We start from the raw sequence: 17,533 nt of genomic DNA on the forward strand, positions 1-17,533 counted from the left end.
TTTTCTTTACATGCTATAAAATTTAATAAAACACCCAAATTCAATGGAAGTAGTAAACTGATGTGACAGGAGGGTTAAAAAAGAGAAAACAAACGCAAGTTGAATTTCGGAAACAATTTCTTTGATCATTTCTTTATGAAAATTGGAATAAAAGGGAATTTATATATACAACATTTTAAAAAGTTCCCACAGATGTTAACCAATATTGGAAAAAGGGGACTCCACATGCTATTCATATTGACATTTTTACAACCTCTACATCCAACTTCCTCTCTGCTCGGTGTAAACATCCTACAGTTCAGTACAAGTTGACGTGACTGTTGGTCTCAGCCAAGTCAATCATGGCTTCCCAGTTGCGCTGAGGAGGAATGTAATGTTTTTTTTTACCGCATCTGCTTATATATATATATATATATATATATATATATATATATATATATATATATATATATATATATATATATATATATATATATTAAGCTTAGATTTGGTTACTTTTCCTGACAGAAGCGTTCGTCACACGTTCAAGGACCGGCGGAAATCCGACAATAATTTCAGTTTCTGGCTCCGATAAATAATGTAATTTTGGTGATTTAAAAAGAAATAAAAATATATTTGCCTTTTGGGTTGTGGGGTTCAGAGGAACCCGTAGACAACCAGGATACCCTGAACTAAACCACTGTGACTCCTTCGCTCCGTTGCTCAATATTTGGAGGTTTTGTCTTTAACCAGGAGATTGTGATCATGTTTTTCACCTATTATAGAAATCTTAATTGATGTATTCCTAACAGCATGGCTGGTAGATATAAATCTTTTCAGCAGCTACTTTTTTATACCAGAGTGATAAAACGAAACCACAGGCTGCCTGAGAGACTGAAAATCTGAAAACCTGTATTTAATGGGCTAAAACGTGCAAGAGAACCACCCGTATGGTCCTTTAAGACGGAGAATGAGAATACAGACCTTGTTTATTTGGACATTTGTGGCTCACAAGACAACATAATGAGTGCCAGAAAGTCTCTTGACTCTGATACATCTGGACACTCCTGATGTGGTAAACCCACCCATCTGGGGCACCCTGCAGGATAAAACAAATGCTTGATGATTATTTGCAGCAGTTAACCCTTTTTTTTTTTTTCCTTGGAGAATTTTTCTAAGTTTAAATACTGTCTAATAGGGATGTTTTAAATTGCCTCATAGAATACCAGAACGTTTAGACAGTGTGAGGAAAGGAAAAGACACTCCTCTGTGATAGAAAACCCAATTTTGAGACATCTGGACCGTCCCGGACCCCACCCGTCCGGTGCACCCTGCAGGATAATACACACAGCGAGGATTATGTGCAGCAGTTGTTTCAGCCTGTGATGTGTCTCGTCTGGTTTTTCAGAACCTCTGGGTGGAGTGAAGAACCTGCAGGTGACCGACCCCACCACCAACTCTCTCCGGGTTCGCTGGGAGCCTGCCGAGGGCGACGTCAGGCAGTACCAAATCATCTACGTCCCCGTCAGCGGCGGACCCGAGAGCACGGTAGGTTTTCTTTCTTAAAGATTATTTTTTCGGGCATTTAGGCATTTATATTTATAGGACAGCTGAAGACATGGAAAAAGGGGTGAGAGAGGGGGAATGACATGCAGCAAAGGGCCGCAGGTCGGAACCAGCAGCCGCTGCGTGGAGAAGTGAACCTCTATATATGGGCGCACGCTCTACCAGGTGAGCTACCCAGGCGTCCGCATGGTAGGTTTTCTATCCGGGCTATCATGGACTAGTGCAATATCCAAATCTCAGGCGGACGCAATATTTGTTAAAGGCAAAATATGTGTCAAACCATTCTGAAGTAAGTGTTGTGGTGCTGCAGAGACGTCCCAGCCGACAGATCTACAAATCCTGTCCTACAAACTAAAGAAAACATCTTTGTTTGCTACAGATCCTCGCAAAAATCACACTATAACAATTTTAATTTCTTTTAATCTTAATAGTTTTCAATGAGAATGATAATAATGATACAAAAATGATCATTCCCTCCAATATCGTGAATCATATCACAATCGCAATATCAGTGAAAATAATCCCAATTGGATATTTTCCTCATATCATGCAGCCCTATTTTCTATTGAGATAATAAAAAATAATGGAACTTCATTTCCATTCTGTTTTTTTGTCAACTGCTTTTTCTGTTAAAGAAGAAAATATGTCAAAGAGTTGCTTTACTTAACTAAATTGAATTCAACTAGCTGACTAAACAATCTCGCTACAAGGTCCATTTAGTAGCTGTTCTTGAGCTTTCAATTGAATCCCAAGATCTTCCTCAGCAAATGAAACATCCACATTTCTGTGAAAACTGAGCAAACTCCACTTGCTGATAAAGATCGTATGATGCGATCAAAAGTCCGTCATGTATCCACGGTTGAGATTCCTCTACGGATGTGTTATTTTGTCATTTTGTGCTTTCTAGACTCAGGTATCTGGAATGTCGACCAACGCGGTGCTGAGAGACCTGCAGCCGGACACCGAGTACAAAGTGACGCTGGTGCCTATTTACCCCGACGCAGAGGGGAAACGTGCATCGGAAAACGGAAAGACAAGTGAGTTCGTCCACAGTAGAACAGCTCACAAAGGCCTTCACTAAAATGTGTTTAATCCAACCTAGAGCACACTAGGGGTTGTATGACTTCAGATTTTTAAAAGTTGACTCTGACGTCATTGACATTTATTTCAGTCATTAGCCTAATAAAATCACACGGGGAGAGAATGCTTTGAATTCTATGCCTGTATTTTATCACCCTTTAATATCAACCCTTGTATTGATTTTCTTAAGAGGCTTGCTTTGTGTAGCTTAGCCTTTCTAGCATTTTGCAACCCATCCAATTTATCGGCAAGCGCTTTTGTAGTGAGTTTGTGCTTGTAACAAGCTTCAGAGAAATGGCGGACCCAAATGCAGAGACGACAGAGCAGTGTCGAGATCAAAGATTATAATAAGCAAAAGGGTTCAACGAAAAGAGTCCTGAAGAAGCAGGCAAAATAGTTCAAAAAATGGAGAGGAATCCAAAAGACCAGGAACACAAAACAAACTGGAACACTGAGACAAAGGGGTACACTCCACACACTAACACAATACAATACAATGACCTGACAACAGACAACACAGAGCCTAAATACACAAGGTAACGAGGGTGAAACAAGGGACAGGTGACACGAGGGCTCAGGAACAGGTGAAACACATCAGGGTGGGGCAGACAATCACAAAGGCGGGAAAACACAAGGCAGGAAGTAAAACAAGACAAGGGAGAAACACTACAAAATAAAACAGGAAACAGAAACACATACACAACCATAACAGTGCTTCAACACGCTATATACTCACACTACTGGGTTTACCAGCGGTAACTTTACTCACACCAGTCCCGGTTATTATGTCTGACGCTGCGTCGCACATCTCCGTGATAGTCAGTCAACCAAAAGTTTGCCGTAAACAAACTAATGCGTTGGGTAATGCTTAGTTATGTGTGCAAGCAATTTAAATGGCCATTAAGTATAGCGCGAGCCATACCTCCTACGTTGGGCTCCGTGCGATAATCCAGTGATCCGATGCTAGACAGCCTGTAACGTTAGCATTAGCACGTAGCTCCTGCGTGTCTTTACACAAACGGCTGACTGCAAACGTCCCTTGTTTATTTATTTGAACCTTTATTTCTACTTGAAGGGCATTGAGGTTTCCCTCATTTTCAGCGATGACGAGTTTACATCAAGAGTCATATGCAGCAAATGGCAAATAAACATGAACAAAACAATTTAAAGAGCAGAGATTAAACACCAAATGTTTAAAAACAGTAGCAGATGGGAGTACCTCTGACCTTAGAGTTCGTTGTAGAGCGTTCCATGTGCTGGGGGCATCGAAGAAAAAGGCCGTTTTACCAAGATCCGAGTGCTCGCAAGGAACCCTGAGAGAGAGCCAATTGTTGGATCTGGTTTGATAGAAACCAAGATTCCAATGTAATAGGGAGGAGATATAGAGAGGAAGTTTACCACTAATGGCTTTAAAAACAAACAAGTGCCACTGGTAACTGCGCCTCAAGGAAAGAGAGGACCAGCCAACATTACTATAGAGGACGCAGTGGTGTGTATTATAACTATCACCGGTGATAAATCTAAGGGCGGAATGATAAACAGAGTCTAATTGTTTCAATGTAGATGTAGCTGCATTCCTATAGATTACATCACCATAGTCTAATAATGATAAAAATACTGCCTCTACAACTCTCTTCCTACCAAGTAAAGGAAAACTCGGTTTCTGTATAGAAAGCCCACCTTTAGTGTAGCAGAAATCCAAACAGCTACAGGCAGCTCTCCTCGTCTTTAGCTCCAATGTCTCCTTATGTCCCAAACGTTTCGTGGTTTTCAAATGAAGTTCCAAATGAGCTGGGGTTTTTGGCTAATTTTGCCAGTGATGGTGCTACAGGTCTATGTTGTGACATTACCACATGATCAGCGACTAGGCGACTTCAAGCTCAAAACGTCATTGTGGAGGAGTGAAGTCGACTAGTCTGTACAACCCGTAGAGCACACAGACTGCAGATAATCCACTAATCGAGTCTTTGAATCAGGATTCTGTCAATGAATCTGTGACAGCTCTTGAACTGTTACTTTTTAAGACTGAATATAACACTAAAAAACTTGAGTATTGATATTTTACTTGTGCTAGAAATGTCTCAGGTTTGTTATTATGTTGTACGCACCAACAAGATGCTTTAGTGTCATAACAGTAGCAGGAAGTTTAGGTAATCAAAGAAAAGGGTTTTGAAAATCAGCAGATGTCACTGTCCTGTGATTGATACTTGACAACAGACTCGTTAAACCTCCGCGAGGCGGTAAAGCTCACCCATCTGTTGCTCCAGTAAGGTCAACGAGCCATATTTTCTTAGCTGCTGGCCTGACCTTCACTATGGCTGTAACTCAAACAGGAAATTGACAGTCATGTAATAGTTGTGTTGCGTTGACAGAGGCTCTGGGCGGTGTGAAGAATCTGCAGGTCACTGATCCCACCACCAGCTCCCTGAAGGTGCGCTGGGAGCCGGCGGAGGGCAACGTCCGCCAGTATCGCATCTTCTATGTTCCTGCAGCCGGAGGCGCCGAGGACATGGTGAGGCATCAGGCTTTTTGCACAGAAAGAAGAGCGTCAGCAAGAGTCTTAGGAGTGTCTGTAACTTTAGGTGTCAGTCCAAGAATATTCAAGATTTTTTTTATAATTAAACGTTTTCTTCTGACGACTGACATGCAGGAGAATCATTCCTACTGCATGTTGATCATGCTGAATTTGAATCCAAATCCCAGGGATCACAGCTCCACTTCTTCTGTCTGCAGACTTTGTCATTGAATGACTGATGCACTTTGCACAGCTTTTCTTCACTTTTGTCTGTTTGCTATGAATGAAAACGTCGTCAGAATATAAGAAGTCTTTATTTACATCCCCAATAAATCATCAGATCATGGCAGTTGTTGTCTGCTGAGCCAAAGCACGTTAACGAACAATCCGAGTAAAATACAAGATGTAAACATGCCGTAGTAGCAAGAATGCTAATTTACATGCGGAGTCCCTAGGCAGGTAACAAAAACAGAACATTACATGTAACGGTATATAGATACAAGTATACAATACACAAGTAGAAGAGGACAAAATACATTATGCAACAGTTCATTCTGGGATGTGAAACATTGTGTAATAATCCTGTTTGTGTGTGTGTGCGTGCGTGCGTGAGCAGGAGCAGGTTTCAGGCGGCACCACCAACACCATACTGAGGAACCTGCTGTCGAACACTGCCTACACTGTGACTGTGGTCCCAGTTTACCCAGAGGGAGAAGGTCTGCGCCAGTCTGACAACGGGAAGACACGTAAGTCCTCCACTCTCACTGTCTGATTAGACCTCAGTGGATATCTGACAACAGATGGAACTGCTTTCACGCCGCAGATGAAGACACCAGTTTAGATTTTGGTGACAGTTATGACAGAAGCGTAACTAGGAATGGAAGACGCCCTCCAAAAATATTCTTGGGCCTCAGATTTCTGCATCAGGACAGGCTGTGCACCCATTGACGCTCACAGAAAACATTACAGAAGCATCATAAAACTCCTGGGGGTTAAACTGGGCTTACTGGGCACATTTAGATGGACATTAAGAAACTCGCTATCGTAGCAGCGTTAAGGCTAACACCTTCTTCTCCTGATTATAAAACAACCCTCTCATTTCCGTCATCTGCTTTTAACAATAATACAACTTTTTGAAAATATAAAACATTTAATCAGACTAGTCCTGTGGGGAAATGCATTCTAAGTACTCATCTTTGAAAAGTTTTCTCTCGTAAAAGTGAAACATGAAATACTTCCATCAAAGCGGAACATAAATCCCACATTTGTTTGGCTTATCCAAATGTGTTTTCAAGTGCAGCTAATTCCTCATCCTGTCTATTAGTTGCTTCTCAGGCTTTAAAAAGCGTTTCTTTGATATATTCTGTGACACCGCTTCTTGGCAGTTGACAGATAATTCGGTCCGCGGCCCATTTCTGCAGTCAAGACATTTTCACTCATCAGGGCACAAATTAGAAACTCTTGTCATTTACTTCATCATTTGCTGTTGTAAATGTGTTCTTTTCCCGAATATAATATGATTCCCACTTTTTCAAATGTAATATCCAGAAACTCATTTGAGGCAGTTAAAAATGGGAGAAGCCGAGCTACAAAACCAGGTTTAGCATCTTAAACATCTATATTTTTGACACCAGTTTTCAAGACATTTTCACTAATCAGGACACACATTTGAAACTCTGTTTCACTCTAAAAGATGACCTATAAACAGCAACTTTTAAATTCCCTTTTAAGAACCTTGCTATGATAGCAACATTAAGGCTAAAAACAACCCATAATGCAACACTTTTTTAATGCAACAGTCTCCCCCTGTAATGGATGGACCGGTACACACTCACTGTTTTCTTCAAAGAAAACATTTGTAACTTACATATGTAAACCTCCGGTCCTTGAATATAATATGATTGCCACTTTTTCAAGTGTTAAGCCAGAAAAGTATCTTTTTTTACTGTATATTTGGGACAGTTTTTGGCTGTCGAACACAGTTCATTTTTTTTAAAGAAGTGGATGTTCAAACCCACGTTTAGCATCTTTAACATTTGTATTTTGGACACCAGTGTTTGCTCATATTGATTTTTAAAATGACAGCCATGAGAGTGGACTTCTGCTGAGCTTCCCTTTTAACCACCTCCTGCTGCGGTGAAGTACAGGTCAAAGGTCACAGTTTTATGGAGCAGCTGCCAGTGGCCAGCAGTACAGGACGGAAGAGAAACATAGCAGTCATTCCTTTATGAAAATACATTTTTAAACTTTATGTCTCTGTGCTTCCCTGAAGTGAACCTGAATCTGATTATCCTGGACTGAAGCCACGCATTATTTTCAGAAAGTTCTTTTTTATCTTTTTGCAAAGTTTGACAGCACAAACATCTTTATAGTTAAACCGTATCTTCCAGGTGAACCCTCAGTGGAAAAAGTACTGTAATCTGCAGAAACCAAAACACCTAAATAACCAAAAGCCTGAAAACCTCAGGGTGAGGCACTGGAACAAAAAAAGAAGCTCGAGACTTTCAAAGTGATTGATGGCAGATAATAAAGCAGAGATAATGTGGAACTTTTAAACTACAGTTGGCAACTGAAGAGTCTGGATGGAGAAACATTCTGTGTTTTGGAGTGTTGAGTCGTCTGGGTGGTTTGATGTCCCGTTGTGTGTGCTGGTTTTGTTTCTGCCCAGGCGGCGTGCCATGCTCAGTCAGCAGACGTGCATCCTGGGGTTAAGTAATTGGGAAGCTGTGAGTGAGGCAAGACTTTGATTCCACAGAGCGCTCCAGCGGGCAAAACCAGAAGCCTGAATATTTTCATTATTATCTTAGGATAATTTAGAGGCTTCATCAACAAATCATCCAGATGTAATGTCTTTGTTTGTAAGTCAGTTTTGAGGAAATTTGTTTATGTTCAATTAGAATTTTTGGGGCTTTATTTTGAAATGTTTCAGGGCTCAGTGGTGCTGTGTTCCTTTACTTTAATTCTCAGAGATGTTAAAAAAACTCAGCCCCCTTATTCCTTTCAATGAGATCACAGTGGCTCTATCTGGCCTCTGTGGTAGCCCATGGGTTAGCCATGTTAAGAAACATGTTAATTGTGCAGTTTTTTTGGTTATATTAAACCTTCAAACTCATGGATTTATTCTATTTCCCTTTAGGAAATAGTTACTGTTGCCTTCTGTGGTTGGGTTAGGGCTTGAGTTAGGTTATCATTAGCCGTTGCAGAGATAACTGGTTGGGCTTGGTGATATGTTTGGGCTCAGGTTAAAGTTCAGTAAAATATTTCATCAAAATGAAAACCACCGCTGGGCCCGGTATCGGTACTCAATACACGTTAAGGTATCAACCGAAATCGCTTTGCCAGACCCTCCTCCAAAGCGCGCTGGAGGAAGGTCTGGCTAGTCCACACAGCATTCAGGGATGGGAGGAAAACGTGCTCTGGTTTATTGCCATTTCTTTAAACCAATCACAATTGTCTTGGGCAGCACTAAGCACCCAGAAAAGCCGCAGTGCCTCTGCAAAATAGTCTCGGGAAGGAACTTGTTTTGGTGGAACGTGTGTACGTTCAAAAGTAGTTTTAGTCGTGCAACAGAAAACTCAGATTGGACAGATAGTCTAGCTAGCTGTCTGGATTTACCCTGCAGAGATCTGAGGAGCAGTTAACCATAGTCCTCAGAAATTGACGGTAGTTTAAAATGCCAACACAAAGAAAGCCCAAGGAAACGAATATTCTGCCTAAATGAGTGAAATCCAGCAGATTTTCCGTCGGCAACGGAGCAATCCCAGAAGTGGAACGTCGAGGATATAGACTACAACCGAAATAGCCTGTACCAAGTTGTATCGAAACTACTCCAGTCAAATGATGGTTTTGCTCGCAGCAAGTCACCGCAAGCGTTCTTCGATTTAACGCAATATGTGATCGGCCCACTACCGCAGCACATACAACCCACACCGTCTGTGGTTTGGTGAAGTTGAGCACATATGAACACTTTCAAAATGTATTTGTGTAAAAAAAAAAATTAAATAAATAAATCTGCATGGGGAGATGTGGTCGTGGCATTTTACACAACTGAATGCTTCCATTCACATGACGGGTATCAATGAGGTAGAAAACATGAAAAGGTATCAAATGAAGTACTCTATTGATGTCGGTATCACTTTAAGAGTACACAACAACTCTTCTTCAGTACACCACGCTTTATCCACCAAAAGGTTTTCGGCCATCTTGCCTGTACAGGACGGTGTCTGAGGATGTTTCTGGCTTCCTTGTATACAACTCAAATGTTTTGGTGAATAAAGCACACAATTTCTCTTTGCCACCAACACACCACAGTAAAATCCTTTGTATTTTGAAAGCAGTGCTTTTTCCGGGTTTGACTGCCCGCAGAAACTATCACTGCTCATGCTAAATGCACATTTGTCATTTATTTATTTGAAAAGGTTTTTATTGCTTCGATGAAACCTTAATTTATACAGAATGACAATGAGGTCTAATGAGTAGAACTTGTTAAGAGTCACATGTTTTGGCCGCAGCGAGATATAAACCAGTAACACCTGTCTGTTGGCAGGCTAGGCGACCTCTCCATCACAACCGCAACATACCGGCCCTCTTTGCGAGTCCGTCTGTCAATGAATATGAACCTGTGTGTGACGTTAATGATCTTTTATTACCAGTAACTCCGTCCAGTTTTCACAGTCTCCGTCCCAGGATGAATCTGTCACAATTTGTCTGGACAAAAACAGTGTTTTAGTCCGGAAATGTGGAGAGAAGTTGTGCTTACTGCTAAAAAACGATTAATAACGCTAAATTAGAACAAGATTACCTAATCTCTCTGAAGGATAGAAGTTCATTTTGTCCTTGGATGATAGAAGTAAAACAGTCTGACAGACTGTGTCCTCTGTATTTCAAAGGTATTAAATGTTGATTTCTTCACTCTGGTTATACATTAGGAATTTTAAACCTACCTACTGCATCTAGTTTTATTTTATTGGGTAAGGCTCCAAATACCAGGGGCATATGCACATCTGGTTTGGTTTAAAAGGGAACTTAAGAGCTTTTGCATAAACCCCAAACTGTGCTACTTCTCCCTACACCTTCAGACACTATAAAATGACTCTCCTGCAGGAGACTTCTGCTGCACTCAGCATTTAAGTTCAACCCCAAGTTTGACTGTGATGCATTGTCTCCCACTGCAAATACAATTTATTCTTCCATTAAAGGTTTTTTTTTCTTGATAAAAGCCAGAGGTTTTGTAAGTTATTCCAACAAAAAGTCAGCTTGTTTTAATCCTAAGCTTTAACCGTGCCCAACAGACAATAACAGATTTATTTTTTTAATAAACTTCTGACGTTCTGACCTTTTTGTAAAGAGTTACAAACAACTGGAACCCAATCATTGGCTTGACATTTTGCTCCATTTTTGTTCAGCACTACTTACCAACAGGGACAATTTCAGGAAAACTTGTGTTTGTAAATCCATCTGCATTAGCCGTCATTTTCTGGGTCCTTAAATGGGACGCACTTGGAACAAACCCTTCGTTTGATGTTTGGTTGCTAAGTGAAGAAAGTCAACACTCCCCCACCCTCTTTCTCAATTCACTTTCTCCTAACCTTTGTGACCCCACAGTTCCACGCACGCCACCCAGGAACATCCAGGTGTACAACCCGAGCCCCAACAGCCTGAACGTGCGCTGGGAGCCCGCCTCAGGCCAGGTTCAGCAGTACAGGGTGGCGTATTCCTCCCTGAGCGGAGCCAGACCCTCTGAGTCGGTGAGTAACTGCAGGCTGTTAAAACACAAACTGTCATTAGCGGCAGAACTTGCCTCAAGGGCAGAAAGACGTGGTTTCCCCTGAGATCACTGCTGTCAAAGGATTACAGCTACAAATGTAAAGACCAAAAAATAACAAACTTTGGCATGTTATTTTACTTTAAAATATCTGCTAGTGAGATCAGATAATCTTTTTTTTTTTATTGCAAATCAACCTGCAAAAGCTGCAGGTCAACGCTTGTTTAATGTGACGTGTCTCCAGGAAATTCTTGAGATAAGTGGAATGATGTTGGAAAAAAGGGGGAAGTATCTCAGCCCACAAGCAGTTCTTGTCTTGCTTGTTTTAAGATAAAGAAGATATGACAGATAGGGCTGCGACTAATGATTATTTTTATTATCAGCTACTCTGTCAATTCTTTAAAGAAAATGTACTAAAGAAAATAATCTACTATTCAATTGTTTTAGTCTTTAAAATGCCCAAAAAATTATGAATGTCCCAGAGCCCAAGGTGACATCTTTAGATGGCTTGTTTTGTCCAAACAACAGTCCAAAACCCAAAGATATTCAATTTCCAGTGATATAAATGGAGAAAATCTGCCATATGAGATGAATTTTAGCAGAGGTTTGGACTCAAGTCACACTTGAGTTATGGGTCCAGTCACTTTAGATTTGACTAAATCAAAAAAGACTTAAAACTCATGACTTCACCTGGACTTTTGCCTTTTAAGTTAATGTCTTCCCCAAGTTAAAGTGTGCAGCAAATCAATCTGATAGCTGCCAATCACTTCAAATCAATCTGATAGCTGCCAATCACTTCAAATCAATCTGATAGCAGCCAATGCCGTGCCGGAGCAGAAGGTGAAGGTGCGTTTGTCTCTGCAGACCAGCATACAGACAACTGATATAACTTCCGATTATCACATTCAGATGTCATAACTTTGCAGTTGATTTGGTGAAAGGAACATGACTTGTTTAAGGCACAAAACACAAAGTTTATGACCTGGACTTGGACTGAGATTTCCACTGACTTTGACTTGTTAGCCTTGACATAGCTTTTGACCAGGGACTTGTGGGCCCTGACTTGTGGGCCCTGACTTGGGGCTTAAAATTTGTAGGTCTTGACTAGGTTCTTGGACTTTTTGGTCTTGACTTTGTTCTTGACTTGGTACTTGAATTGGGACTTGTTGGAACTGACTTGGGACTTGTATGACTTGTATGTCTTGACTTGGGATGTTTTAGTCTGGACTTGGTTCTTGAACATATTTTGTCCTTGACTTTGTTCTTGACTTGGAACATTTTGTCCTTGACTTCGTTCTTGATTTGGGATATTTTGGCTTTGACATTGTTCTTGATTTGATTTCAAACTGTACAACTCTTCTCCCCATCTGATTAAACCAGTGAAATCAACGCAGGGTCAAACCTTTCACCGGGTCAGCATATTTCATGGAAACAAAAATTGTCTGTTTTGGCCGTTCCTGTTATTAAGTTTCACTAAGTGTTCACGTTGCTGTTGCACAGATGTTTGAGCAGCAGTTATTAGAGTGATGCCTTTAAAAATTGAAATCATGACTTGTCAGCTTTTTGTATTTCTCCATCAGCACTGATTTCATGCACCAGTGCAAATATCTGGATCGCGTGAAAACAAAAGGGGGCTTTATTTCCCCAGAAAGAGTCTGAACTCAATGACTGAAGTTTGGAAATATTGCACAGCGTACACATCTGTGACTGACATCAGTGCAGGCTCCTATGGTGGACGTTTTTGGGGCCATAAGGCTGTAATCTAATTTGGACGTTTTGATGATTAGGATCTGGTTAGATGATGCTGTGAAGCTAATATTACTGTACAGTTTATACTCCCTCGCACTCACCACTCTGAGTAGTTTATTATCCCTTGTAGTCACCACTCCATTCTCACTTTTGTGGTATTATATTTAAATTAACTTTGATTTTGTTTTTGTCTGAGAGGAAGTTGGTTTGGCAAAGACACAGAGAAGACACAAAGATGAGCTCAGGAATACAAAGATTAAACTCTTGATGTCAACTTCAGTATAATTGAGCTCAAACTGGCCTCATTTTACATCACAGATGTAGAAACTGCTGTGAGCATATTAATCAAAAGTGAAGTTACTTTATTTTACTTCTAAGAGACAATGCTGCTTTGAAAGAGACAATTCTAGGTTGGTATCATTGGTTGAGTTAAACTTAAGTGGCCTCAGCCAAAAAAACAGATGTCAGAGTAGAAAGTTCAGCACTTTATAATAATAATAATAATAATAATAATAATAATAATAATAATGATAAGCTTTATTTGTATAGCACCTTTTATACACAGAATGGATACAACTATGTGGAAACTGTAAGATTACACCGACGTGATAGTTGACCATGTGATTCCAAAACCATTTGCATTAATGTGCAGCTATAACAGCCTCCCGTCTGCCGGTTTCACTCTTTCCACCAGATTTTGGAATCTGTCTGCAATGATTTGCTCCCATTCAGACACAATCAGCGTCAATTAGCGAAGTCCATCACTGATGTTGGTGATCATCTCTGGCTCACAGTTGGTATTTCAGTTCTTCCCAAAGGTTTTGGATGGAGTTAAGTTGAAGTTCTTCCACACCAAAGTGGGAAAACCATTTCTTTTTGGAGCTGGATTTGTGTACAGCGGCATGGTGAAGTTGAAACAGGAAAGAGACAAACTGGTGACACAAAGATGGAAGAACAATATTGTCTAAAAATATCATTCACACATCATGGGTGCACATGGCAAATAACCCATGTAGGGTGAAAGAGACACATTAGAATGACCAAAGGGATTGTGACCACCGGTAAGGGGTCAGCCAAGCATTTTTATGAATCCCATTTGCTCTCTTTGCAAGACGCGCCCTGTGTAGCATTGAAGCGCTAGGATTGGTCAAGGCGTTAATGCTCGTGCAAGGTACCAGAACCACATTTGTTCAGGTCCTATCCCCTGACCTTAACTACTGGAGGTCATGCCTGACCTCAAACTATTCGGGCTGCTATGCATGGTGGGATTTTTAATAACGTGTCATCTAGGCTAACTAGCTAACCTTATCAGGATTAGATAACATGTTTAAGGTACCAGCAAAGCACTATAGGCTTTATAATACAATCCTCATATTTTAATGCTGACTTCAAATGAGATTGTATTTTCCGGGAAGTGAAGTTCACAATATGCACGACGTTCGAGTGGTTTACATAACTTGTAAGTACACTGTTGCTATGTGACTGACAATATTAACAGAGAACAACTTGTTCTGTTTAAAAAAACAAAACAAAAAAAAAACTGTGTAATCTGTAGTTAACTATCATGAATAAGGAAAGCTTAGAAAACAAAAAGTCATCGGTGAAAATACTTATCTTTTTGATGGGCTGAACTTAGAGCTTTCAAAAGGTTTGTACTTACAAAGACATGAATACCATCTCAGTGGCTCATTCAAGTCGACTCTTTGACACAGTCAACACAACGCCTCTTAAAAACCTGTTAATTACCCAGAAGAACTGGGATTCTTTGGCTCCATTCATTCACTGAGATTTACCTCAATCGGTGAGCTCCATCTCAACCCTCGAGAGCAGCTCTGCCTTCAGGAAATTACTATATGATTGCACCTACAGTCTTAACGTCATTCATCATGTTTAAAAAGGAAAATGGCCAAACCATTTGCATTACTGTGGAGTTAACTGGAGGGATTTGAGCCCAGGCCAGCAGGCGTATATATGCTTCCAGTTGTGGGATCTCATCTCAACACCATCATCACTGAGAAACCCATTTCATGGCCGGGTGTGCCAGAAGCTTTGGGTCCAAAACCCTCTAACATATTTGCTTCAACCAAAACACAAGCTCTGGATGAGGGTGGACTCGAGTTCAACAAGCAGATATATTTCCCATGATGTAACGGGTCCAATTTTCATGGCCCACAAACAAGGACGAATGCCGTGATAATCCCAGTGACAAGAGGCATTCTGCAATTATCCCTGTTGTTAGAAAACACGTCGAGCTACGTGTCTGAACCTGCTCTAAGTCGCTGACAGACCCCATGCTCTCCAGCCGCTTCCTAGCAGAAACTGTTTATCCGTCAGTCCACTTACTGAATGAATGATTTGTTTAGCGTCTAACCTCCCAGGCCTTTGTTAGTGTTTCAGGAACACTCTGGCAGCAGAATGGGATGAGCAGTGAGGTCATTGTGTACATTACCACTGCCAGATCTTTATGTAATGCATGAAGAGGCTGATTAGAATAGGCAAAGCCTTCCCGCTGTGGCTGTCACGATGATGACGTCTATATATTCTTTTGACCCTTGGGTTTCTTCTCCACAAAGGTCCTGGTTCCAGGAAATATCCACAATGCCTTCCTGGACAACCTGATCCCAGATACTCCTTATTCGGTCAGTGTCACAGCTCTGTATGCTGATGGAGCGGGATCAGCAGTCAAAGACAACGGCAGAACACGTAAGTACAATCAAGTGACTGACTCATGCTGGCCATCGTGAACATCCACATTGATTCATATGCATGGCTGCGTAAGAGTTTTTCGAAACAAATCTTATCATGCGAGGCGGCTTATGATTCTGTGTTATGTCAAAACTAAGATTTACGTTTGGTGGTTGTCATAAAACAAACTACTACAAAGACCAAACAGGACCAAAGAAGCCTACTTCACCCTCAACATGCATATTGTATATAATGTGTATGGAAATTGTATATGAATTACTCTGAGTGTTGCCTTGAATTTATAAGGAAAACTTTGTTTTTGTCGCATGCCTCCGCTGCCAACGAAGAATCCAAAAATGGAGAAAAGTCTTGATGAATTGAAGTAGTAGATGGCCACATTTAACAAAAGCAAAACTATCAAATCAAATAAAATCTTACACAACTCATACAGTTAAATCCAAGTCTCATTTATCCAGTTGTATCTTTCCAACTGATGTTTTGATATGGTTTTGCTGTCATCTCTGTATACAGTAAGTGTTTTGTTGCACGAGGTAACTCAATGTGTTTGTGCTGCAGTGCCTCGTGCCGGTCCCAGGAACATGCGTGTGTTTGATGCCACCACCAGCACCCTCACCATCGGCTGGGACCACGCAGAGGGTCCCGTGAGGCAGTACAGGATCGCCTACGCTCCCATGACCGGCGACCCCATCACCGAGTTTGTAAGTATTGACTTTGGTGAATCCGACCTAACTAAAGCTTTAAAACACCAAAGTCACACGATAACACAAACAAACTAACCGTTCAAGGCAGCTGTAGAGCAGCAACTCCCGTGTTCTGCAAGGTAAAATTACTGTTTTTATCAAAGGAGTCTGGTGGCTCCTGGAGGTACACTGACTATGGATAAGTAACTTATACAACCCTACTTAAAAAAAAATCCTAACTCCCCGTTTAATATCTGTTCTGTAAACAGAAGCTCACCACATTTACAGTATGTCACATTCTGTTAGCAATTTCTTACTTAGTTTTGTTCAACTTTAAACTAGTTCAAAGTCTCTTTCCGGGGCATTTATTAGTGAAGTGATATGTTTTTGCCTCTTGATGGTTTTGGAGAAAAGACACAACCTTGTATGCTTTCTTACAAGCTGCCTTTAGCAGATTTTAGTCATGGCCAGGCTGCATTTGACTGTCAAGAAAAGCTGGTTTTAACCTTTAAACAAATCCAACGCACACATTAAAGACAGAAAAGACCCAAACATTTATAGCTCAATGTGAAAAAAACATAAGAAGCAGATATTGACAGACTGTTTGTTAAGACAAAGAAAATACAAAATCTCAAGCTTATTCCATTAACTCTGGCCTCTACATTCCAGCAATGATGAGAGATTAGTTTCAGTTATGATGTTTTTTTTTTTTTTGAACACTTGATACACTCTCACCGTTCACCCTTCGCCATGATGTTTCATGCAAACTATGCGATGAAGTCACATCCCAGGATTCCCTTGGCCCACTCAGGTTATAAATCACCGATTAGTGAGACTAATTACAGGCTCTGTTAAACAAACTTGACTGCAATTTGGGCCGTAATAACGTTATTAATAGTCCTAACTAACGAGTTGGACTGGCGGGAGAGGGCAGAGATGGCCCAGCTGTGCTCCATCTCCACTTGTTAGCAAAACACCTGTTCTGTATGAGTCAGCTAACTGCAGCGGAGGGACAGAGATGAAAAGATTTCTCCAGACAGGGACTTCTAACCATTTATAAATGCACGCAATTATTACAATTTAGCATCTGTGGCTAATAGAGAAGAGCTTCCAAAAGCCAACTCAACTGCAGTTTTCTGCTTCAGGATGGAAAATGATTCCTTCCTGTTTATTAAAGATTAATCTGCTAAAGGAATGGAAAACAGTTGTTAAGGCCTAGAAGGTAAAATAATAATAATAATAATAATAATAATAATAATAATAATAATCTTTATTTATAGAGCACTTTTCAAACTCCAAGTTACAAAACAAACAAAACAAGCCATGTCATAAAAACATCAGGTTGTTAAAACAAGTAAAAACTATTTGTAAAACAGAGTACAAATCAACAGATTCTACATTTCATAACACCTACAACTCTCTCAGAATGTAGACACATTAGAGTCTAATGCCTTCCCTTTATAGTTACTATACATAACTAAAAAGTGATGTTTA

At 40.5% G+C, this 17,533-nt stretch overlaps 1 protein-coding gene across 1 annotated transcript in view; it reads left to right on the forward strand.

Moving 5' to 3' along the window:
- The window catches only part of col12a1b (collagen, type XII, alpha 1b), a 160,396-nt gene that overhangs the window by 93,263 nt on the left and 49,600 nt on the right, over positions 1 to 17,533 (forward strand). The window contains exons 41-47 of the mRNA XM_078274565.1: positions 1,388 to 1,527; positions 2,453 to 2,582; positions 4,998 to 5,137; positions 5,757 to 5,886; positions 10,745 to 10,887; positions 15,227 to 15,356; positions 15,915 to 16,057. Of these exons, the coding sequence (XP_078130691.1) occupies positions 1,388 to 1,527; positions 2,453 to 2,582; positions 4,998 to 5,137; positions 5,757 to 5,886; positions 10,745 to 10,887; positions 15,227 to 15,356; positions 15,915 to 16,057 (956 nt within the window). The remainder of the gene's footprint in view (positions 1 to 1,387; positions 1,528 to 2,452; positions 2,583 to 4,997; positions 5,138 to 5,756; positions 5,887 to 10,744; positions 10,888 to 15,226; positions 15,357 to 15,914; positions 16,058 to 17,533) is intronic.

The sequence above is a fragment of the Sander vitreus genome, chromosome 18 (genome assembly GCF_031162955.1).
Source record: "Sander vitreus isolate 19-12246 chromosome 18, sanVit1, whole genome shotgun sequence".
NCBI lineage: Eukaryota > Metazoa > Chordata > Actinopteri > Perciformes > Percidae > Sander > Sander vitreus.